The 23,609-nt window shown below is 42.7% G+C and overlaps 1 protein-coding gene across 1 annotated transcript in view; it reads left to right on the forward strand.

The window, feature by feature from the left end:
• Positions 1-13,245, forward strand: part of DLGAP4 (DLG associated protein 4) — a 97,777-nt gene extending 84,532 nt beyond the window's left edge. The window contains exons 9-11 of the mRNA XM_007934626.2: positions 10,929-11,020; positions 12,071-12,226; positions 13,027-13,245. Coding sequence (XP_007932817.1) covers positions 10,929-11,020; positions 12,071-12,226; positions 13,027-13,245 — 467 coding nt within the window. The remainder of the gene's footprint in view (positions 1-10,928; positions 11,021-12,070; positions 12,227-13,026) is intronic.
• Positions 13,246-23,609: the final 10,364 nt, after the last annotated feature.

Genomic DNA, 23,609 nt, shown 5'->3' on the forward strand with positions numbered 1-23,609 from the left:
CTTTTTTGATGTATGCATTTATTCATATAAATTGCCCTCTGATCACTGCTTTTGCTGTGTCCCAAAGATTTTGGTATGTTTGTGTTTTCATTCTCATTTGCTTCAAGAAATTTTAAATTTCATTTTTTCTATTACCCAGTAGTTATTAAGGAGGGTGTTAACTCAGTTTCTATGCGTTTGCTCTTTTTCCTAGAGTTGATTTCTAATTTTATAGCACCATGATCTGAGAAGATGCTTTGCATTATTTCAATGTTTTTTAAATTTATTGAGGCTTGTGTTATGGCCTAACATGTGGTATATCCTGGAAAATGTTCCATGTATGCTAGAAAAGAATGTATTTTGTGCTGTTTTGGGGTAAAGTGCTCTGTAGATGTCTATAAGGTCAAGTTGGCTGATTGTATTGTGTAGTTCTTCTTTGTCTCTGCTGAATTGCTTTCTAGTTCTGTCTTTCATTGAAAGTGGTGTATTTTTGTCTTTTGTGTCTAAGGTATGTTTCTTGTAGAAACATCATATTGATGGGTCATGGTTTCTTATCCAGTCTGTAACTCTTTCTGTTGATTGGTACATTTAATTCATTTATTCAATGTAATTATCAACAAGTATGACTTTATTGCTATCATTTTGTTATGTGTTTTTGTGGTGTTGCTAATTTCTTTGTTCTATAAAATTTTCTGTGCTGAGCTTATTTCATGAATTTTTAAAATCATTTTCTTTCATTTCAGTTAATAGTCTTTGCTAAATATGTGTATCTTTCATTTTTTTTTTTATTTTGATGAGGTTTATTGATTTTCTTTGATGTTACCCTGTGACTTTTAAAATTTTCTTTCCAAGTTTAAAACAATCCGTTCTATCTCAAAATCATCCTGACTTCTTCTCCATTAGGAAGTTTACACTATTCCCTCTTTTTGCTTTGTAGTTGTCCTCATTTATCAATTGATGTCTGTGCTTCCCTGTGTCCAGTCTTCTAAGTTTTTTCACGTTGGATATTTTTATATCTGGGTTGGTTTCTGGGTTATGTCATAATGTGTATTAATCATTGGTTGTTGTGGTAGTGATTAAGTTTGTGTGTCAACTTGGCTAGGCCTGGTTGAGTCGCTGGGCAGCTAGATGTAGTTATTCCCCATGGTAAGATTGGTAATTAACTCCATGGTGGAATCTATTGGAGCAGCTGAGTAGCTGCTTTGGGTATGTGGTCTGCTTCCCATATATAAGAAGCAACTTTGGGACTGGTCTCTAGCTTATGGCACGATTGAACCCTGCATGTAGCTGTGTCGTTGTTCAGCAGCCTGCATGCTCTGCTGACCTTGGGACTTACAACGGACTTGAATGAATGGCCTGCCATGTAGTTTGGTAACATTAGGACTGTGCCTTTTTTGTTGTCAACCTTGGGCTTGTCAGCCTCAGCAGCCAGCAGCTGTCTGAGTGAAGAAAAGCTCCAGTGGGCCAGGAGCAGGAGGCAGAGCTGAAGCCCAAGGTCAAGGGGCTTTCACAAAGCCCCTAGAGCCTGGCACTTTGAACTTGGACTTCTAGCCTCCCAAACTGTAAGAGAATAAGCTTCTGTTGGTTCATGCCATCCTATTTGTTGTATATTTCTGTCAGAGTGGCAGATGTAACCAGAACATTTGTTGTCTGCTATTGTGAGTTCTCATTGTATGTGGTTACTTACACTATGTCTATTGTATTTTTTCTTCCATACTATTGCTTATTTTTCAAAATTGATCTTTTATCACTGTAATTTTTAATATTGACAGATTCATATTTATTCATCTTTTCCTAATTGCTTTGTGCCTTGGATTCTTAAGAACACTTTCCATGTTACAGCAGCATATTTTTTTCCCAGCTTCAAAATTTTGTGTTTTGGTTGTTTTTTTTGTTGTTGTTGTTATTCTTTTCATATTTAGGTGTTTAATCCATCTGCAGTTAATGTTTGTGCATTTTAGATCTTAACTTTGTTTTTTCTCATGGAAAACTCCAGGTCACAACACTGTTTACTGAATAGGCCTCTACTTTGCTCACTGATGGGTGATGCTAGTCAATCATAACCTCTGTCATATCCCCACAGATGCAAGGGTGTATTTGTGGGCCCTTGTCTGTTCTGCTGCCTTTTGGTCTGTTTCTTTGTTAATGTGATTTGAATTACCATAATTTTGAAATATGCCTTGATATCTGGTAAGGTGAATCTCCCCTTCCCCTGACTTTTTTTTTTCTCCCAGGAAGAAAAGGTATTCTTAAACCTTCATTCTTCCAATATTAATTTCAGAATTAATTTGCCAAAATCTTCATAAAAATTTTCCTGGGATGTTGACTGGAACTAGAATGGACTTCGAGATTAATTTGGGAAAAATGGATACTTTGAAAATATCAAGTCTTCTCAGCCATGAATAAAGTTTTTAGCTCCATTTACACAGGTCTCTTTTTATATCCTTCAATGTGATTAATTTCTCCATGACAGCCTCACATACTTTTATTATTTTACATACTTACATATTTATTATTACATATTTTATTATTCCTTGGCATTTTGTATTTTTTGTTTCCATAGTACAATGGATTATTTTTATATTTGCATTTTTTAAATAGTTATTGCTAATAGAGATGTTTGATCTTTATATATTGATCTTGTGTCCAGCAACCTTGTATAACTCACTTTTAATGTTGTTATTAGTTGCCAGCAAGTGGACTCACACTCGTGGTGACTATATGTAACAGAACAAAATGTCACCCCGTCCCGTGTCTTCATAATTGTTGGTATGTTTGCGTCCATCGTTGTGACTGCTGTGTGAATTGATGTCATTGAGGGCTTCCCTCATCTTTGTTGGCCCTCTGCTTTACCAACATGATGACTTTTTCTAGCAATTGCTCTTTCCTGATGATGTGTCCAAAGTACACGGGTCGAAGTCTTACTATCTTCATTTCTAAAGAACATTCTGATTGTATTTCTTCTAAGACTGATTTGTTCATTCTTCTGGCATTTCACTGTACATTCCATATGCTTTGCCAGTGCCACAGTTTGAAGGTATCAGTTATTGTTCTGTCTTCCTCTTTCATTATCCAACTTCCACATGCATATGAGATGACTGAAAACACCATGGCTTGGGTCAGATGCACCTTAGTCATCAAAGTGACATCTTTGCTGCTTAAAAACCTTACAGAGGTCTTTTGCAGTAGAGTTGTCAGTACAGTGTGTCGTTTGATTTCTTGTGCTAGGTTGTCTTTTTCTTATTGCCTCATAGGTATATATTCTAGATTCTGGACCTTTGTCATTTATATGTATTAGAGATCTCCTCCTAGTTTGTGACTTGTATTTCTACTTTCTTTGTGGTATTTTTTGATGAACAGAAATTCTTAATTTCAGTGTGTCAGATTTACCAGTCTGTAACGGTTTGCATTTTGTGTACGTTAAGGAACTTTTCCTTATTGCAAAGTCAAAAGGATATGCTCCTGTCTTCTTTCAAAGGTTTTCAAGTATTACCTTTCACACTTAAGTCCTTGATCCCACTGGAGTTGATTTTTCTGTTTGAGGTGAGGCAGGGCTCCTTTTTTTTTTTTCATTATTGTAAAGTCATTTATAGAAATGTTGTATTTTATCTATACACCAGCCCTGACACAACTTAGCAGGTTGCCTGTATGTGCAGATCTGTTTTTGAACTTTCTATTCCATCCTTCTAGTCCAGAGTCATTTCCATCTGCAGTTTATATTTGTGCATTCTAGATCTTACTTTGTTTTTTCACATGGAAAACTCCTGGTCACAACACTGTTTACTGAAGAGGCCTCTACTTTGCTCACTGATGGGTGATGCTAGTCAATCATAACCTCTGTCATATCCCCACAGATGCAAGGGTGTATTTGTGGGCCCTCGTCTGTTCTGCTGCCTTTTGGTCTGTTTCTTTGTTAATGCGATTTGAATTACCATAATTCTGAAATATGCCTTGATATCTGGTAAGGTGAATCTCCCCTTCCCCTGACTTTTTTTCTCCCAGGAAGGCAAGTCTTAATAATTAGAAGGACAGTTCTAGACTTTGTGTCATGTGTATTGTAGATATCTTCTGTTAGTTGGTGACTCGTCTTTTTGTCATTGTCTTAGCTAACTTACCTCTTTACTCTTCCATATCAATTTTAGAATCAGTTTTTCAAATCTCATGTTGAAATTCTTATTGGAATTGTATTAAATACATAGAGAAAACCGGTGTCTTTCTGAATTGAATCTTTTCTATCCAAGAACATTTTGTGTCTTGCCATTTATTTAGGTCCTCTTCAGTGTTTTTCATTTAGATCTCACAGATTTGTACATAAGTCTTACACATACTTCATTAGATTAGTATTTTAATTTGGCAGAGGATGCTGTTGTAAGTGGTATCTTTTAAAATTACTGCATTATCTTTTTTGTTGTTGATAAAATGTTCTTGGCCTTTAAATTGATCTTTTTTCTGGAAATCTTGCTAAATTCTCTTATTTTAAAATTCATCTGTACATAAGGAATTCCTTTTATATTGTACCTTAGAGTGCTAGAAACCCCAGAATAAATCCAGCTGTATTATATTTTCAGAGCAGAACTGCCCCATAGGGTTTTCAAGGCTGTAGTCATTATGGAAGCAGACTGTCACTCTTTGTGTTAGCAGGTAAATGCTTAAGCACCGCACCACCATGGCTCCTTAGAAAGGAGTGAAAAGCAACAGAAAAAGTAGATATGTGGGAAAAGACTGATAAATATTAGTAAATATTGATTCCATCAAATAATGTCTTACAGCATTTAAATATATACATAATTAAAATACTTAACAGCAACAGTACAGAAGTCAGGAGAATAAGTGAGAATAAAACGTTCTAAGGTCCTTGCATAATCTGGGAGGCAGTGAAAGTACTAAATTATATTAAAGTCAAAGATGCAGGTTGTAATCTCTAGGGTAAACTACTAAAAGAATAATAGCAAGTTAACAGATGGCTAAAATAGAATAAAAATACTTGATTAATCCAAAGAAGGTATGAAAGGAGAAGAATCTATTAATAAAATTAATTGCATTCTAAATTGAGAGAAAAACCATGTGATTATCTCAGTAGATACATTTAAAAATTCCATTCAGTTCAACAATTGTCTTCACCAGAATTAAAAAAAAAAAACTTATAAATGCCTTAGGCACGATGCCATGAATTACTACAAAATCATCTATTGAGTTCTTTATTGTAAGTACTATATGTTTTAGAGGGAACTCTGGTGGCATTGTGCCTAAGGCATTTGACTGCTAACCAGAAGGCTGGCAGTTCAAATCCACCAGCCACTCCGCGGAAGAAAGGTTAGGCAATCTACTTCCGTAGAGATACTGCCTTGGAAACCCAAGGAGGGGTCGCTGTGAGTTAGATCTGACTCGATGGCAGCGAGTTTGGTTTGGTGTTTCGTTTTATATGTTTTAGAATTTCCCCTGCATTCTTTTCACAGTTAACAGTTCTCTGCTAAAATTGTTTATCTTGTTATCTAACTTTCTTGAATATGATCACTTAAAGCCTTTGTCCAGTAACTCTAGTATCTTTATCATTTGTGGGTCTGTTTTCTTTTGGTTTGCAGTCATTTGGTCCTATCTCCTGGTATGCCTGGTAATTTTTATTCAATTTTAGATGTCGTATACATAAAAACTATAAATAAAATTTGAGGCATGGGGTAATTTTTCCTTATTGAAGAGGGTATTTAGTTTTGCTTCTGGCAGGTAGTTAAGAGTGGGGCCAGATCAGTGTAATCTGATAAAGGAGGGAGCTGACTGAGAGCTGGGTTTTCTGTGGGGACGAGGGTAGTCCCAGTTTTCTCTTAATCCTGCTGGGCATGCCTCAGGGAATGCCAGTGACAGCCTGTGATGTTTTCCTTGGCTGACCCTGAACTCCATGTTGGTCTCTCCATCACCTTAAGTTTAATAAGTTTTCTTTGCTATTTGAAATCCTCCTTTCCTTGGTTGCTCTGAACTCTAGTTTTGGCCTCCCTGTTCCCCTGAAACTGCCAGAAGCTCCGTTCAATGTCTTTTAGCTCCTGAAGCTCTTTAATCACCACTTTGCTTGGCTTCTCAGCCTCTGCGCCAATACGTGTAGTGCTTACACATTGGAAGATACCTAGGGGGAAAGCAGTACAGAATATCAGACTCACATGAATTTTCTTCCCTTCTAGTGTCTTCTTGTTGTTGTTATGTGCCGTTGAGTTGTACCCGACTCATAGCGACCCCTCCTTGGGTTGCCAGAGCAGTATCACTACAGAAATAGATTGCTCAACCTTCCTTCCAAGGAGTGGCTGGTGGGTTTGAACCACCAGCCTTCTGGTTAGCAGACAAGTGCTTTAGGCACTATGCCACCAGAGCTCCATCTAGAGTCTTAGCCTGTCAAATTCTCATTGCTTTGGTAACTCTTTAATGCCTTGACATACATATAAGAATTGTTTTATTTTCGTGGTGAATTCAATCTTTTATCAAGGCTTTTTTTTTTTCTTAATATGTTTTTACAGTTGTTCTTCTGATACTGACTGGTTTGTCATGCCAGTCAGAAGTCATTAATTTTCTAATATTAAATCAGTCCTGCATTCCCAGAATAAATCCAGCTGTATTATATTTTCATTTGAATACACTGTTGGATTTGTTAATGTTGTAGGTGATGTTGAGTAGATTCTGATTCACAGCAGCCCCAGTGACAGAGTGGAGCTGCCCCATAAGGTTTTCTGGACGGTAATCTTTATGGGAGCAGAGCACCAGTCTTTCTCCTGCAGAGCTGTGACTGGGTTTGAACTGCCAAACTTTCTGTTAGCAGCTGAGCATTTAACCATTGTGCCACCATGGGAAATGGTCCTGTAATTTTCTTTTCTAACCCTTGTCTACTTTTAGGAGCAAGGTTTCCTAGTCTCCTAAAACAATTTGGGTTAGTTATTCTTTTCATATTTTCTGAAGAGTTCATGTAGCATTAGAATTATCTTTCACTTCAGTATAGACCACTCATCTTAATATCTATTCTACTGTGGCTGTGTCATACATATTTTTATTTTTTTATCTTAATCATTGGGCAGGGCTTATTAATTTTATTAGTCCTCTACTATTTTTTTTCTTTTTTACTGATTTTTCTTCTCTGGGCTTCTTGTATTATTCCCTTTATAATATTTTAAAATGGATGCTTAGCACATTTGTGTTTTAATCTTTTTTTTTTTTTTAAGTAAAAGCTTTTTAAGCCTGTGTATTTTTCTCTACAATACTACTTGAGCCATATCTGACAAACTAGGATATGTAATGTGTTTAACTTCATTGTCATTTCTTTGAACAATGGGTTATTTAAAAGTGTGTTTTCATTAGTATTTTTTAACCTAACTAATGTCCAGAAATATGACCTATCTGATAGTCAGTTCTTTGAAATTTGTTGAAATACATTTTATGTCCTAAAATGTAGTCAGTTCTAGTAATACTCCGTAAGTTTGTGAAGAGAAAGTACATGTTCCAGTTATTAGGTTGAAGTTTCTGTAGTGTGTCTGTTAGCTCAAGCTTATTAAATGATTCAGGTATTCTCTGACCTTACTGGATTTTTTGGTCTGCTTTATCCATCAGCTACTGACTGAGCTAGGTCTTCTCCTGTGATGGTGGATTTGCCAGTTTCTTCTTACAGTCTGCTACTTTCTGCTTTATACATTTGAAACTATGTCATTAGACGCATATTAGTTAAGAATTATTTGGTTTTTCTGGTAAGCTAAACCTTTTATTAATATTCACCAATTTTTTTTTTTTTAATCTCTACTAATAATTTTTTGGTATTTTCCTGACCTTTTCTCTCATTTAGAGCTCTTCTGTGTCCTTAGGCTCTAGGTGTGTCAACAGCTTGTATCGTTTTATCTGGGGTTTGCTTTGATACCCACCTTGAAAATTGGTATATTTTAATTACTCAGGTATTTAAAATTTCTTTTCTGTTTTCTTTTGATTGGAGACTCTCTTCCCCCTCTCACTAGGTTGGAAGTCATGCCTTTTTTTTTCTTCTTAGTGGTTACCTAAGCATATTTAACCTATCAAACATACTTGCTCTTCCTCTGAATATTCAAGAGGGTTCGAGTACATTAAATCACTTACCAAGTAACATTCATGCCGTATTGTCCAGTATTTGAGTTGAAGCTTGATTGTGTTTAACCCCTGTGTAGTAGATTTTATGCCGTCTTGTAGATTTACTCTGCCCTTTTTTCTCCTTAGATCTCAGACCTTTCTTATTTTCCTTCATACTAATTTTACTTACCTATATAGAAAAGAATATTCTTTTTGTTAAGGCTTTATCAATAGTAAACACTTGTTTATTTTACATTACATACTTTACATTCTTATTCAAGAATGACAGTTTCTCTAGGTATAAAATTCTGAATTGACAGTACTTTTCCCTCAGCAGTTTCAAAATGTTACTCCATTGTCCTCATCCATTTTTGTGGTTGAGAAGTTACTGTGTCTAATTCATTTTTGACAATAATCTTTCATTTCCCTTTGGCTCTTAACAGCTTCCCTGTATTTGGTGTTCAGCAGTTTCACTGTAGATTTACTGGGGATTCATTTGGCTTCCTGACTTTGATTTTGAGGACTGATGTCATTAATGCTTCTGGAATATTCTTAAATACATCTATCAGAGTTCTAAAAGGAGAGAATGGAAGAAGAGACAGTAGTTAAGTCTTACCCTTAGCTTCAGTTTGCTTCAGTTTGTTTAGCTCTCCTTATTAATACATTCATAGTTTTTATTTCTTAAAAAAGGCACCTGAGTACAGGTTTCCCCTGCTATCTGAAAGCACAATGTTTCTATGAAACCTTTAAACCAAAATGGCATAAAGCAAAGAAGCAATTACCATTAACTTATGTGGGAAAATTTTTCAGCATTCCAAGACCCAAAATTGACATAGAGTAAAAGCAGGAATGGTATAATAAACTCACATGTGTGCAGTGCAATTTCTGGGGAAGGAGCTTGGTGACAACACTCTCACTGCTTGGACTGCACACTGCTTCTTTACTGGATGCTGCAAAACATGAACACTGGTTTCTTTTCACCTTTTTTTGTAAAAGTGAAGTTGTGTAAAGCAAACTTTAAGAAAGCAAGGGATACCTTATGGTTAGTAACTCTTGGGAGAGCATACCTGTTATTCCCACCAGCTTAGCCATTCATTTAAAAAGGCACCTTGTCTTGGCAGTCAAGCAGATTGTGTGACTGGCTAGCGCTTTCCCAGTCCCACGCGCCATGCTCCACTCACTTACAGCAGTGTTTCTTCTTTTTGCTGCTTCCATGCGGCCCTTGTTTTGGTGATAGCCTTATTCTTATCATCTCTTTCTGAGCTCCTCTGTCTCTGCTTTGAACTTCTGTTTAACACAGTCATGGTTAAATGTCACAATTTTCATCTGTTGAGTGCCAACATTCTCTGGCAAATGTTCATCTGCCATTTGTTCCTGTAACAGCTTTGTTTGGCTCTTGTGTTGGTTCCCTTTTAATTAGAAACGCCTGGATGAACTCTTCCAAGTAGATCACTGTGGGAAAGGGCCAGGCCTGTGTCCAGGCTATAGCAGGAGTTCTCAGGGGACAGGTGAGCTCTTCTAGCCTTCTCTCCCCTGGCTGCTTACAAGGCACCTTCTCTCTCTTGCCTTCTCTTCTTCTCCTTGGTGCTGAACCAGGGTCAGGAAAGCTCCTGTGGCATTTTACTGTAATTAAGAGATTATTGGTTTCTCCCCCAGGTGAGCTACTTAGTTCATTAGTTCAGAGAACTTAAAACTGCCACCTTCAACTTACAACCCCAAGAGTCAAGTCCTTCTGTGCCATCGGCCTGCACTTTGCAGCCTTCTATCAGGGACAGTCTGCCTTTTGATTTCTTGTTTACTGTTTTGCTTTTCAGTGATTTCTAAGGGAGTAGAGTACTAAGGAGTAGGTAGTAGTCTCTTTATGCCACTTTAAAACTGGAAGTCATATTAAAAGACCAACTTTGTATTCCTGGCTAAGAGGTTTACTTTCAAAACTCTTCCGTTGGATTCTGTTTGCTTATATTTCATTTAAGACTTTTACTTCTTTGTTTATAATGAAACAAAGGTCTATCACTGACAGGTCCCGTATCCTCTTCAGGGCTTCTGAAATGAGTTGTCATTTTCTATGTGCAGGCATACCTCATTTTATTGTGCTTTGCAGATACTGTTTTTCACAAATTTAAAATTTGTGGCAATCTTGCGTTAAGCAAATCTTTGGGCACCGTTTTTCCAATAGCACGTGCTCAGTTCATGTCTCTGTGTCACATTTTGGTAATTCTCACAATATTCATTTTTTCATAATGCCATTAAACCAAACAAACAAACAAAAAAAAACCAAAAACAAAAACTCACTGCTGTCGAGTCAGAGCCAACTCATATAGCTACCCCTCCTTGGATTTCCGAGGCATGGCTAGTGGGTTTGAACCTCCAGTCTTCTGGTTAGCAGTCAAATGCCTTAGGCACTACGCCACCAGAGCTCCCAATGCTGTTATTGCACCCTTAAGATACTACAGTATAGTGTCAACATTTCTTTGTACTGGGAAACTAAAAAATATGTAAGACTGGGTATCTGTTTAAGGTTTTATAGAATTCCACCTGTAAAACTATCCAGGCTCTGGTTCCTTTTTAAGAATTTTAATTTCTTTAGTTTTTTAAGATCATGGTAGTAGAATGTTTTTCTGGAAAACTTTTCCATTTAAATTCAATTTTCAAATTTACTGCCATAAAAATGTACTTAGGAAGTAGAGGATGGGGTTTAGTTTATCTCTACTGTTGATTATTAATCAATTCTTATTGTGAAAAGTAAGTAAGATCATTTGGCCATCACCAAATGATGATTTGTATCCTGAGGGGATGAGGAGGGGAAAGGCATGGCCCTGCCCCCTTCCAGCCCAGCAAGCCCTGTGCTCTGCTAAGTCAGCCTCTTTCTGCCTTTCCTTTGTCAGTCTTAGGAAAAGTTCTCAGTGCTGTGGGCAGTGCTCAGCTACTGATGTCCCAGAAGTTCCAGCAGTTCCGGGGCCTCTGTGAGCAAAACTTGGTGAGTGTTAATTCTTTTTCCTCCAGAACGGGGCTTCTAAACTGGCCTGTGCACCAGCAAGCCCCTCTAAGTCTCTGTGCCCTACTCTGGAACATGGAGATAGTGTGGAAAGATGAAGGTGATGTGTGTCACAGTGTCTCGCATACAACAAAGGGACCAGGAAACTGGCCTCTGAGATATCTAATGCCTTTGATAAATAGAAAATTAAACTCTGCAGGAGAAAAAAATAAAACAACTTACTGCCATCAAGTTGATTCCATCACACAGTGACCCCATTGGGTTTCCAAAGAAGCAAATCTTTACATATTTGCCCATCTTTCTTCTGCAGAGTGCCTTCTGCAGAGTGGCTGGTGGGTTTGAACCACCAACCTTCTGGTTGGCAGGTAAATGCCTTAGGTGCTGTACCACCAGAACCCCTATGTTTAAAAAAAAAAAAAAAAAAAAACTGCATGGAAATTAAGAATCAGTTATTATTGAGTGTAATGCATAAAATATACCCTCTAAGAATACACCCAACGTAAGACCGTAAGACCTAAAGAAAACTACCACTAAGTTTGGCAGGTTTCCTGCTCCCTCATCTTTACCTGTTAGGATCCTTGCCCTATGGTAAGCCAGAAGCAAGGGTAGTTTTTTCTAGGGGCCTCTGTCCAACTAGCCCAGTCTGTGTACCCTGGGAGTAGAGGAGAAATAAAGGGAACTCATGTCACTGGGCCCTATAGGCGTGGGCAGCCAGTAATGAGGAATATGTTGGCATGGCTTCTGTAACCATACTCACCTGGGTATGAAGCTTGGCCTCCCCCCACCTCACTGTGAGACCATGGCCTATAATGTTCATTGCTGACTATGAATGAAACCCTGAGGGACCCAGTGTGCATGAAAGCCTTCTTTACCATAGCCCACTTGGTTCAAGTATTGGCTTGTGGATGGCCTTGGGCCACATATATGTCAACTAGGCCTCAAAAGACTGCTGGCAGGGCCAGGGGATCCTACTTGGGATTGGTTCAAGACAAGCCTCTGCCTTAGCCCCACTGATCTCCATGTGCCCCACAGAACCCCGATGCCAACCCACGTCCCACAGCCCAGGACCTGGCAGGGTTCTGGGACCTGCTACAGCTGTCCATTGAGGACATCAGCATGAAGTTTGATGAACTCTACCACCTCAAGGCCAACAGCTGGCAGCTGGTGGAGACCCCCGAGAAGAGGAAGGTGAGCATGGAGCAGTGCGGAGGGGAAGTCCAGGGACAAATTCCTGGTCGACAATAACGCTGCCCACATCGGTCAGTGCTGCTTGGCTCCCTTCTCCGTGTGTCGTCTTTTTGAGCTGGGGGCTCGCGTCCATCAGTGCGCGGGGTCCATGCTTGGCACTTGTCCAGCATGCTGCTTGCTCTGTGTGGTTGGGGCCGCCTCCTGAAGCACGCCTTCCTGCCCTGCATGTTCAGAAAATGGGGGTCCCAAGAGACACATACCCCACCTTTGGACAGTAACCTGGACACAGCTGTAGGTACCTGGGAGGCAGCACGATGACCCTTTCTTGTGGAGCCATGTGCCGAGAGGACCGGGGCCGGGCCCACTTCCACCTCCTTGAGCAATCCTCTTCCTTGAGGCTCAGACTTCCTTCTGTAAAACAGTAGAACCCAGTGGCCCCTTTAAGCTCCAATCCTCTAGAACAAACAGCATGTGAGATGTATCCTGGGATCCCTGTGTTTAAGTCCCATCTCTGGCTGGATGACTCAGGCTCCCAGTGGTTCCAAGCCCCAGGGTAAGAACAGGTGATGCGTCTGGCCCTCCCCACTAGGACACTGAAGGGTGGTCTAAGCTTGCCTTTGCGCCTGTGCTTTGTGCTAGTCCCACTATCATTGCTTCCTAATTCCAAATGTATGTTGCTTGCGCCTGACGCGAGGAGGCTGGGGTGGAGACTACAGCTGCCAGCATGCAGTGGGGGTGCTGCCTCACAAGACAGGGCACCTTTATTTTATTTTTGTTCCCTCCTTACTGTCTCACTAAAGGAAGAGAAGAAACCACCCCCACCAGTCCCAAAGAAGCCAGCTAAATCCAAGCCGGCAGTGAGTCGTGACAAAGCCTCAGACGCTGGGGACAAGCAGCGCCAGGAGGCCCGCAAGAGACTCCTGGCGGCCAAGCGGGCAGCTTCTGTGCGACAGAACTCAGCCACAGAGAGTGCAGACAGCATTGAGATTTATGTCCCCGAGGCCCAGACCCGGCTCTGAGACCGTGAAGGAGGAAGGAAACAATTTTTAAGTCATTAAAAAAAAAACCACAGAAAAACTAAATGCAAATGGAACAAAATTTTCTCAACCATTAGTATGATGATTCTGTCTAGAGACCCTGAGCCAACTTTCAAATTGATGCATACAAGGGCTCACAATTTGGCTTTTTTGGGGTCCCTCCCAGCTTTAGGTTATGAAGACTTCACACACACACAAATCAACAAGAAACATGAAACTTTTTTTTCTTCTTGCTGGCCGTGGTGACTAGATAGATGGACTCTGGCAACTCCCCGGCCCAGACTGCGGTCTTTTTACTTGTTCTATCTAATGAGAACTTAAACTGGCTTGTTTACAAGATGACGACAGTCCAAGGGCAGCCTTGGGCACCTGCCATGTCCTTCCTTTTCCCAGCTACTCCCGCTATGACCTTGGATTTTTCATTCTTCGGTTTCTCTCTTATCCCTTCAGAGCTCACACAGGGGTCACCATCCTAACTAGTGGCTTTCTGGTTCTCAGCCCCTTTTGTGGTTGGGGGCAGACAGACAAGCACCCCCACCTCCCTCGCCAAGTGCTCACACACACTCTCACACACACAGACGTAGGTTCCTTCTCATGGGCCCAGCGCTGCCCACTGCCATCCTCCAGCCCTTGGCAGTGGCAGGCGGGTGACATGCCTCTAAAGCAGATGAGGAAGGTTTAAAAATAAGTCCTTGGAGGGAAAGAGGGAGAAAAGCCACAGTTATCACATCCTAGGTTCTTACCTTTTCTTCTCTCCAGCCTCTTCCTTCAGTAAAAGAAAACGTATAAGCAGGGTACACTCAAGAGAGGGACCTCATTTTCTGAGGCTTGTCTGTCCTTGGCCGAGCCTGTGTACAGTCCCCCAAGGGGCAGGGCAGCTGTGTCTGTACGTATGTGTACATATGCACATAGACCCTTAGAGTGTATATTTAACAAATGCCCATCTGCTCACCCATGCCCACCAGCACCGCCGCTGTCTCTCCGGGCACCCGGCAGGAGGTGGGTGTGTGAATAGCATATATTTTTACATGTACTATATCTAGGTGTGTGTAAAAGTGTGTGTAAAAATATATACCTTGTGTGTAAGCAGCCCTTTTTTGTTTTTGGTCTTCCACCTTGCCTCTTTTCCCATGGGCTCATCTGCCCAGTCTGTTTTCTTTGTTCTTTTTTTCATTTTTACCCCAATCCTCCTCGTCTCTCCTGCCCCTCACTCCCACTCCCAGGGTGTCATGAGCCCTGAGCTGCAATGGCCCGGGTCTGCAGGGTAGGGTGGGGAAGTCAAGGGCAGGCCAACGGCACAGGGGCCAAGCTCGGCTGCAAGCTCAGCACGCGAGGGGCTGCTCTATACTGTGTATATGACTATGGCATTGGAGACATCCTCTTGTCCGGCGCTTGCTGCAGGGGCCCCAGGTGAACGAAGGACCTGCTCTGGGACTGCCCTTGGGGCCCCATTCCAGCTTGGCCACCGTCTGTGACCTTGGGCAAGTCACTTGACCTCTGTGTGCCTCAACTTCCTCCTCTGTAAAACGGGGACAGTCCCTGCCCCTCCCTACCTCACAGGCATGTTGTGAGAATAAATGAGGTAATGTGTACTGAGGGCTCATGGTGTTTTTGCAGTGGGATGGCAGGCTGGGAAAAGGTAGGTGGGCATGGACTCCCCCAGGAGACCAAGCCAGACCCCCTCCCAAAAGGCAGCTCTTTGGGGACCTGCTGTCTCAAGTTCAAACGGTAACTTCAGCTCAAGTACACCCCACACTGAACCTGGGCAAGAAGACAGCTCTTGGTTTCCTGATCTGAAAAGGAAGGCACAGCATTCACCTCTCACAAGAAAGAAAATGCTTCGTAATGATGACAGGAGCCAAGATGGGCTGTTACAGGCTATCCTTACTGAGGGTCCACACCTCTCCACAGACCCAGCCTCTCTCATGCCGCCTCATGGGCATTCCATATCCCTCAGCAGCTTCTTCCAACATAATGGTTATACTTACTGAACCCATTAATGGCGCCCTACCAGGGGCGGCCTGGTGCCAGGTGTGGGATTTGTGGAGGCTGTCCTTAGAGCACACTTTCTTGTTGGGGAGAGAGACACTGAACACATCACAGTCAAATTCAGGTGTGACCGGTGGCAGAAAGGAAGACATACTCGGATGAAGCTGTGGGAACCTGTGGCGGTACCACCAAATCCAACCTGGACTAGGAACATTCTGGTCAAGACTGGAAGAATGAGTGGGTATTAACTAGCCTGGGAGCTAGGGAGAATGCATTCTAGACAGAATTGAAGGGACAGTAGGTACCAAGGCCTTGTGGGAGGAACATACCTTTTAGAAAGTTCTTAGGGCAGGCTCTGGAGCCACAGACACTAGGTCTCCTTCTGCCAATGTGGCTGAGATGCTAGTAACCTCAGGCCCAGGAGTACAGAACCACCTTCCCAGGAGCTCTGCTCAAGCTGCCCAGCCGTCACCACAAGCTCGTCACCTCCGTGGGGGGCAGATGCTGTGCGTATAGCAGCTTGCCCTCATGCCTGGGCCCAGCACTCGGCCTCTGTTAGTGGCAGCTGAATGTACAGTGACCATAGGTGGCTCTGATGACTCCTGGGGCTAGCACCTGTTGGGAGCAAGCTAGAGCAGAAGTGCAGAGGTTTCAGGTTGCCTTGGCAGTATGTGCATTTCTGCCCCCAGCACTGAGCCCAGGGCACAAAGGTGTGAGTGAAAGCAGGGGTAGGCCAGGCTGGGTCTGAGTGCCTCTTTCCAGCTGGAGTCTTAGCCCTGCTCCTGTTGAGCTTTGGGGGTTAGGGCTGAGCCCTTAGCGTTCTGAGTCAGTGTTTCTACTGCCTCTGGGGGGAGAGGATCTCAGAGAGGGTCCTGTACCCCCTGTATTGGAAGCACTAGAGCAAGGGGAGAGGAAAAGAGTCTGACGTAAAGAATCTGAGTCCCCATCTCTAACCCTCCTAGATCAGCAGCAGGCTCCCCGTTCCTACCACACTGTGCCACTGTGCCCTGTCACTGGCCTGCCCTCAACCCCATGGAATGTCCCTAGTAAGCTTGTAGCAGTTTGAGTTGGGAGAAAACCACATGTCTAGCTAAGAGCCTGCCTGTCCCCCAAAGCCCCTCTCTTCGTCCCTGTGCCCAGAGACAATGCTGTGTGACTATGGCTGCCACTCTAGGCCTTGTCTTCCTCTAGAAATTGGGAAAACAGCAGCCCCTACATTCCTACATGAGCTCAGCCAGCCAAGGTATGGGGCCAGGGCCAGTCCAACAGAAGCATGTTCGTCCAGGGGAGCTATTGCCTTTATCCAGGGGGTTACCCAGTGCCAGGCTGTAGCCAGCAGGGCTGTCGAGCAAAGGCCTCCATTACCAGAACAGCCCAGGCTGGCTGCTTCCTACAGCCTGTCCGCCTGGCAGGCCTAGATAAGCATCTGAAGGCATTGCCCCTGGTGCCCACTGTGGGATGTCAGTATTAGCCAGGGCTCTTCCAACCCTTACTTTCCTTCCCCAATTGTTAATTTTTAAAAGTTAAAAAGCTAAGTGAAAGCTGAAAGACTAGTACAATGAACAGCATATACCCTTCACCCAGAATCACCGATTCTGCCCTATTTTACACATTGCCACATTTTGCCATGTTTGCTTTCTCTCAACACACACACACACACACACACACACACACACACCCCTTTCCTGAGGCATTTAAAAGTAAGTTGCAAACAGCATGGCACGTCACCCCAGAACACATCATGCAAGTCCTAAGAACAAGGACACACCTACATGGTTATAAGACCAGTATCACAGAGCACAGGAGTGGGCCAGGAAAGCCAGCCCTCTCACTCAGGAGGGCACTGCCCAGATACTAGTATTGTCTTTAGACAGTAGTCCATGTTCCAATTTTCCCACCTGCCCTAACAATGTTCTTAACAGCCTTTTTCTTTGTTCCCATCCAGGATCTGATCAAGAACCATGCATTGCATTTGGTTACCGTGTTTCTGTAGTTTCTGCTTTGTTTTTCAGGACACTGACATTCTTCAAGTGGCCAAGCATCTTGTTGAATGTTGCATAAGTTGGATTGATCTGTTCTCTGAATCTAGACTCAGATTACTAAATTTTTAAAAGAAGACAACACAGAAAATGTCCCATCCCTTCCACTTCAGGGAAAGGCAGACAACAGCTTCCCAGAGCAGTCAGGAAGAAGTGTCCCTGAGGGACAGGAAGAGCCCAGTTTAGGGACAGACAGAAGCACCTCCTGAAGGCTGCAGAATGGCTGGGGAAGAGACAGAGGGGACAGGAGACTGTCAGCCACAGTGGGTCCTGAGGAGGGGCCCACAAACCTAATACAGGTGCAGGTTTCCCTTCCAGACCCCCCCCCCCCCAGTTAGAGAGTCCCCACCCTGTGCCCTCAAGAGCAGAGGGGTTTGGCCAGAGCCTGAAACAACACTGGGCCCAGGGGCCTTACAGGTAGGACAAAAGGACAAGGCCACTGCCATCAGTGGCCTGAGGACTAAGGACTATATGAACACCAGCAGGATAAATGCTGCTAAGAACCTCTCTGTCAAGTGAGCTGATGTTTCACTCACCTGCAGTGCAGTGTCCTAACAACAGAAATTTAAAATAAAATTGTGTCTCCTGCCCTGAACTTGTGGCTGATTTGTAAAACCCACACAGTCCCTGTGGCTACTGTCTCCTGTTCCACCTGGCAACCAGAGGGAACGTCTCAAAATGTCAATGGGGTGCATCAGCCTCTATTCAGAACCCACCACTGCCTGTCCACTGTCCCAGGAAAAAAACCAGCCTCCTCACCTGGGCTGTGGAGAGGGCCTTGCTTGGAGGCCAGGGATAGTCCATCCACCATCCCTGCTTGCACACCCCACCCCCCAGCCACATCTCAGCACCACACACAGGGAGGAGCTCTGTCCCACTAACGCAGGCAACAGCTACTCTTTCCTCAGGCCAGTTGGCATTTCCTCAGGGAAACCATGAAGCCCCTGGGCCAGGTCACTGAACCTCCGTCTATGTGCTACTCCAGTCACGTGGTTTTTCTTTGCTGCTCATCACTGATGCCACTGATGTGAGGATGACTTTATCTGTGTAATTATATGTGAAAATGTGTCTCTATACAGGAGATGATGGACGCCCAGAGGGCAGGAATGGAGTTTTTCTTCACCATGCCTACCACAGAAAAGAGCCTCAAGAATGATTTCCTCAATGGATGACCTTGTTTGGGGAGGCTTTGGCGAGACAGCAGTATTTGAGCTGGGCTTTGAGGGGTGAATAGAAGTCCTACAAGCAGTAGCAGTGAAAGGCATGGTGCACACAGAGGCACAAGGGTGGGCCAGTGCTGTGCTCGGCGAGGGGAAATGCGAGACAGGCCTTGAATGCCACGTTAAGCAGAGCCCAGACCTGACGATGCTGCTGTGCCAATGGGACATGCCTTGGGGGTCCTCAGCTGCAGTATTCCTACATCTAAAGCTACGGCCTGTACTTTTCCCTAAACTCCAAACTTCTCTTTTAACATCTTCACCTGGATGTCTAATAGGTAATTCAAACTTAACATGTCACCAACTAAGAAAAGTAAAAGGAATGGTGGAGTTAGAAAACCACCATTTAGCAACCATCACAGTAATAACTGAATCACCAGTGGATGTGAAAGTAGTGGATAGAAGTTTGAGGAGGAAAAGAAATTCCTGTCTCAAAGCTGTTACTGCTGTTAGTGGCTGTCGAGTGGATTCCAACTCATGGTGACCCCATGGGTGCAGAGCAAAACTGCTCCACAGGGTTCTTCAAGGCTCTGACTTTTGGGAAGCGATTGCCAGGCCTGTTATTTACCGAGATACCTCTGAGTGGGTTCATGCTAACCTTAATCCATAACACCCCATAAACTATTGATGAACATATTAATTACAAAAGGGAGAAAAGTTGCTTTATGATAGATAAACCTGGCAGACATTATCTTAACTTGTTGTTGTTGTTATTTGCCATCGAGTCGGTCCCGACTCATAGCGACCCCTCCTTGGGTTTCCGAGGCAGTATCACTACGGAAGTAGGAATGCCCAACCTTCCTTCCGAGGAGTGGCTGGTGGATTTGAACCTCCAGCCTTCTGGTTAGCAGTCAAGTGCCTTAGGCACTATGCTACCAGAGCTCCTTTATCTTAACTAGGTGATCAAAATTACTATTACCAAGCAATTAATATCATGTGATATCTTGTTGATAGGATGCACTGAGGACACAGCATCACGTCTGTGGTATTCCTGTCAGAATGTATAACCTGAACCTAATCATGAGGAAATAAAAAGTAAATGGCTTGGACTCTCAACAATGTCAGTGTCAAGGAAGACAAAGAAAGGCTGAGAGTGCCGGGACAACTGGATAACTGCATGCAAAAGAATGATGTTGGACCCCTACATCACTCCACAAACAGCTCAAAATGGATCAACAACCTAAATATAAGAGCTAAAGCTATAAAACTCCTAGAAGAAAATGTAAGTGTAAATCTTTATGACCTTGCATTTGGCAATGGATTCTTTGACTCAACACCAAAACCACAAGTGACAAAAGAATAAATTGATAAAATGCACTTAATAAAAATTAGAAACTTTGGTGCATCAAAGGACATTATCAAAAAGGTGGAAAAAACTACAGAATGGGAAAAATATGTGCAAATCATCTAGAGTTTAATATCCAGAATAAAGAACTCAACAATTAAAAGATAACCCAATTAAGAAATGGGCAGAGGATCTGAATAGACATTTCTCCAGTGAAGATATACGAGTGGCCAACAAGCACATGGAAGGATGTTCAACATCACTGGTCACTAAGGAAATTCAAATCAAAACCACAATTAGATACCACTCGCACCTAAAACTGGGCAGTCTACTTCCTTAAAGATTTATTGCCTTGGAAACCCAATGGGGGTCGCTATGAGTCAGAATTGACTCAATGGCAGTGGGTTTCACACCCACTAGCATGGCTTTAATTTAAAAAAATGGAAAATAAAAGTGTTGGAGAGAATGTAGAGAAACAGGAACACCCTTATATTGCTGGTGGAAATGTAAAATGGTACAGCTGCTAGAGAAAACAACTTGGTAGCTCCTCAAAAAGTTAAATACAGAATTACTATATCACCCAGCAATTCTAGCCCTAGAAAAGAAAACATACGTCTACCAGAAACTTGTACACGTTCAAAGCAACATTATTCATAGTAGCCAGAAAGTAGAATAAACTCAAACGTTCATGAAGAGATGAGGAATAAACAAGTTGTGGTATAAAATGGAATATTACTCAGTTATTAAAAGCAACACGGTATTGCTACTGTTAGATGCTGTGGAGTTGGCTCCCCGCTCACAGCAATGCCACGTGTTACATACAGAACAGAGCTGAGCGCAGTCTGGTTTCCTTGGCTGTAATCTTTATGGAAGCAGATCACTAGCCCTTTCTTCTGAGGCATTGCTGAGTGGGTCAGAATCGCCAACCTTTCTGCTGGTAGCCAAGTGCAAACTGTCTGCACCACCCAGAGACCTGACACATGCTACAATTTGGATGAACTGCAAAAATACATAAAAGGTGACATGTTGATGTGTCTGTATTCTATGATATATCCAGAATAGACAAACCAATAAAGACAAAAAACAGATTAGCAGTTACAAGAAGATGAGAGGAGAGGCAATGGGGAGTAATTACTGCATACGGAAAAAGCGTTCTTAAGGAGTGATGCAAGTTCTGAAACGAGAGACAGTTACTGGCTGCACAACATTGTGAATAAACTAAATATCACTGAATTGTGCACTTTAAAGTAACTTTAACTGTACATTATGTGAATTCTCTTTCTTAGAAGAAAAAAAAAAGGAAACTAAGGAACTGTTCCAGATTAAAAGAGACTATGTTGTTGTTGTTAGGTGCCGTCGAGTCAAACCCGACTCATAGCGACCCCTCCTTGGGTTTCCGAGGCAGTATCACTACGGAAGTAGGATTGCCCAACCTTCCTTCCAAGGAGTGGCTGGTGGGTTTGAACCGCCAGCCGTCTGGTTAGCAGGCAAGTGCCTTAGCCACTATGCTACCAGAGCTCCTTCTATAGACATCTAAAAAGACAAAAAAAAAAGTGTATGGCAAAGGCAAAACTGAAAACCCTTTCATTACCAAAAAACTCAAAAAACTAGGGATCAAAGAGAACTTCCTCAGCCTGATAAAGGACAACTATGAAAAATCCACAGCTAATATCACACCAAATGGTGAAAGACTGAAAGCTTTGTCCGTTATAGTTACCTAGTGCCCTGCTGTCCACTTTCGAGTGGTGAATGCATATCACGCAGAACCATCTGTAAACCAGGCGTGAGTTTTCTCTTCCTCAGTCAACTGATCACAAGGAACTCCCCATGAGGCCATACGTGCAGACTGGGAGAGGGAAGATAATGTGATGGGAGTGGAGACCATAGGCACTTGGGCCAGTGGGATGGTGGGATGGAGCCATAGCCAGTGCCCAAGAGAGAGGGGACAGGGCTGCCATGCCCAAGAGGTAGAGGAACGGGACCAGCCAGGCCAAGGGGGTGAGGTCATCACTCAGGAACTAGGGGATTAGAGCCACCCACTGAAGGAAATCTGTATAGATGCCACTCACTGAAGATCTATACAGGTGCCAAATTGTCAAGGGGTGGAATTGTGGTAGTTAAGTTTGTATGTCAACTTGCCTGGGCCTGGTTGAGTGGCTGGGCAGCTGGATGTAGTTTTCCCCATAATGAGACTGGTATTCAACTCCATGGTGGACTTTACTGTGAGCAGCTGAGTAGCTGGCTTAGAGATGTGGTCTGTTTCTTGTATATAAGAAGAAGCCTTGAGTAACGGTCTCTGGCTTATGGCACACTTGAACCCTGCATGTAGCCATGTCATGGTTCAGCAGCCTTCCATGCTCTGCTGACCCTGGGACTTTCAATGGACTTGAATGAATGCCTGCCATGTGGTTTGGTAACTGTGCCTTTCTACTTGTCAACCTTGGGCTTGCCAACCTCAGCAGCCAGCAGCTGTCTGAGTGAAGAAAAGCCTCCAGCTTCAGTGGGCCGGGATCATAAGGCAGAGCTGAAGCCCAAGGTTGAAGGACTTTCACCCAGCCCCTGGAACCTGGCAGTTTGAACTCGGACTTAAAGCCTCCAAACTGTTAGAGAATAAACTCCAGTTTCTTCAAGCCATCATTTTTGTGGTATCTTCCTGTCAGAGCAGCACTAGGTAACCAAGACACCCCCTTAAGATCAGGAACACGACAAGAATGCCTACCCTCACCATTTCTCTTCAACATTGTATTGGAGGTGCTGGCCATGGCAAAGAGTCAAGAAAAAGGAATAAAAGGAAACCAGATTGGAAAGGAAGAAGGAAGACTATGTCTACTTTCAAATGACATTACCTTATAAACAGAAAGTTCTAAGGAATCCACACACATGCACACACACACAAGTATTAAGCTGTCTCTTCAACATCTAGAGAATTTCTAGCCTCCTATACTGTGAGAGAATAAACTTGTTACAGCCGTGCACTCATGGTATTTCTGCTACAGCAGCAGTTGATAACTGAGACAAGTTCAGTAAGAACGCAGGACACAGGCCAACACAGAAAAATCAGCTACATTTCTAAACATTACCAACGAACATCTGGAAAGCCACAAAACTTCATTCAAGAAATACAAAAAGACCATTATGGATTGAATGTATCCCCCCAAAATATGTATCAACTTGAATAGGCCATGAGTCTAAACATCATGTAATTATCTTCCATTTTTGTGATCTGATGTAATTACCCTATGTGTGGTAAATCCTAACCTCTATAATGTTAAAGATTGACTCAATGCAATTAGGTTGTATCTTGAGTCAATCTTTTTTTAATGAATTTTATTGAAATATAATTTATGTACAGTGAAATACATAAAACTAAACTGACATGGGTCAATGCATTTTTTTTTTTTTTTTTTTTTGCAGTGTTCCCTCCCCTTCCCTCCCACCCCTGGTAACTAACAAAGAAAGTTTCCCTCCATATACAAACCTTTCCTTGACCCTCCACAACAACAAACTAATACTGTATTTGTCCTTCCATGATTGCCTTATTTCACTCAGCATAATGTCCTCCAAGTTCATCCATATCATGTGGTGTTATGAAGACTCTACATTATTCTTTAGTGCTGCATAGCATTCCAGTATGTGTATGTACCATAGTTTGGTCATCCACTCTTCCACTGATGGGCACGTAGGTTGTTTCCATCTTTTTGCTATTGTAAATAGTGCTGTGATGAACATGAGCATGCATGTATCTGCTCCTGTCCTGGCTCTCACCTCTCTAGGATATATACCTAGTAATGGGATTGCTGGGTCAAATGGTATCTC

Source organism: Orycteropus afer, unplaced genomic scaffold, assembly GCF_000298275.1.
Source record: "Orycteropus afer afer isolate SDZICR_OR568_19922 unplaced genomic scaffold, OryAfe1.0 scaffold00020, whole genome shotgun sequence".
Classification (NCBI taxonomy): Eukaryota; Metazoa; Chordata; class Mammalia; order Tubulidentata; family Orycteropodidae; genus Orycteropus; species Orycteropus afer.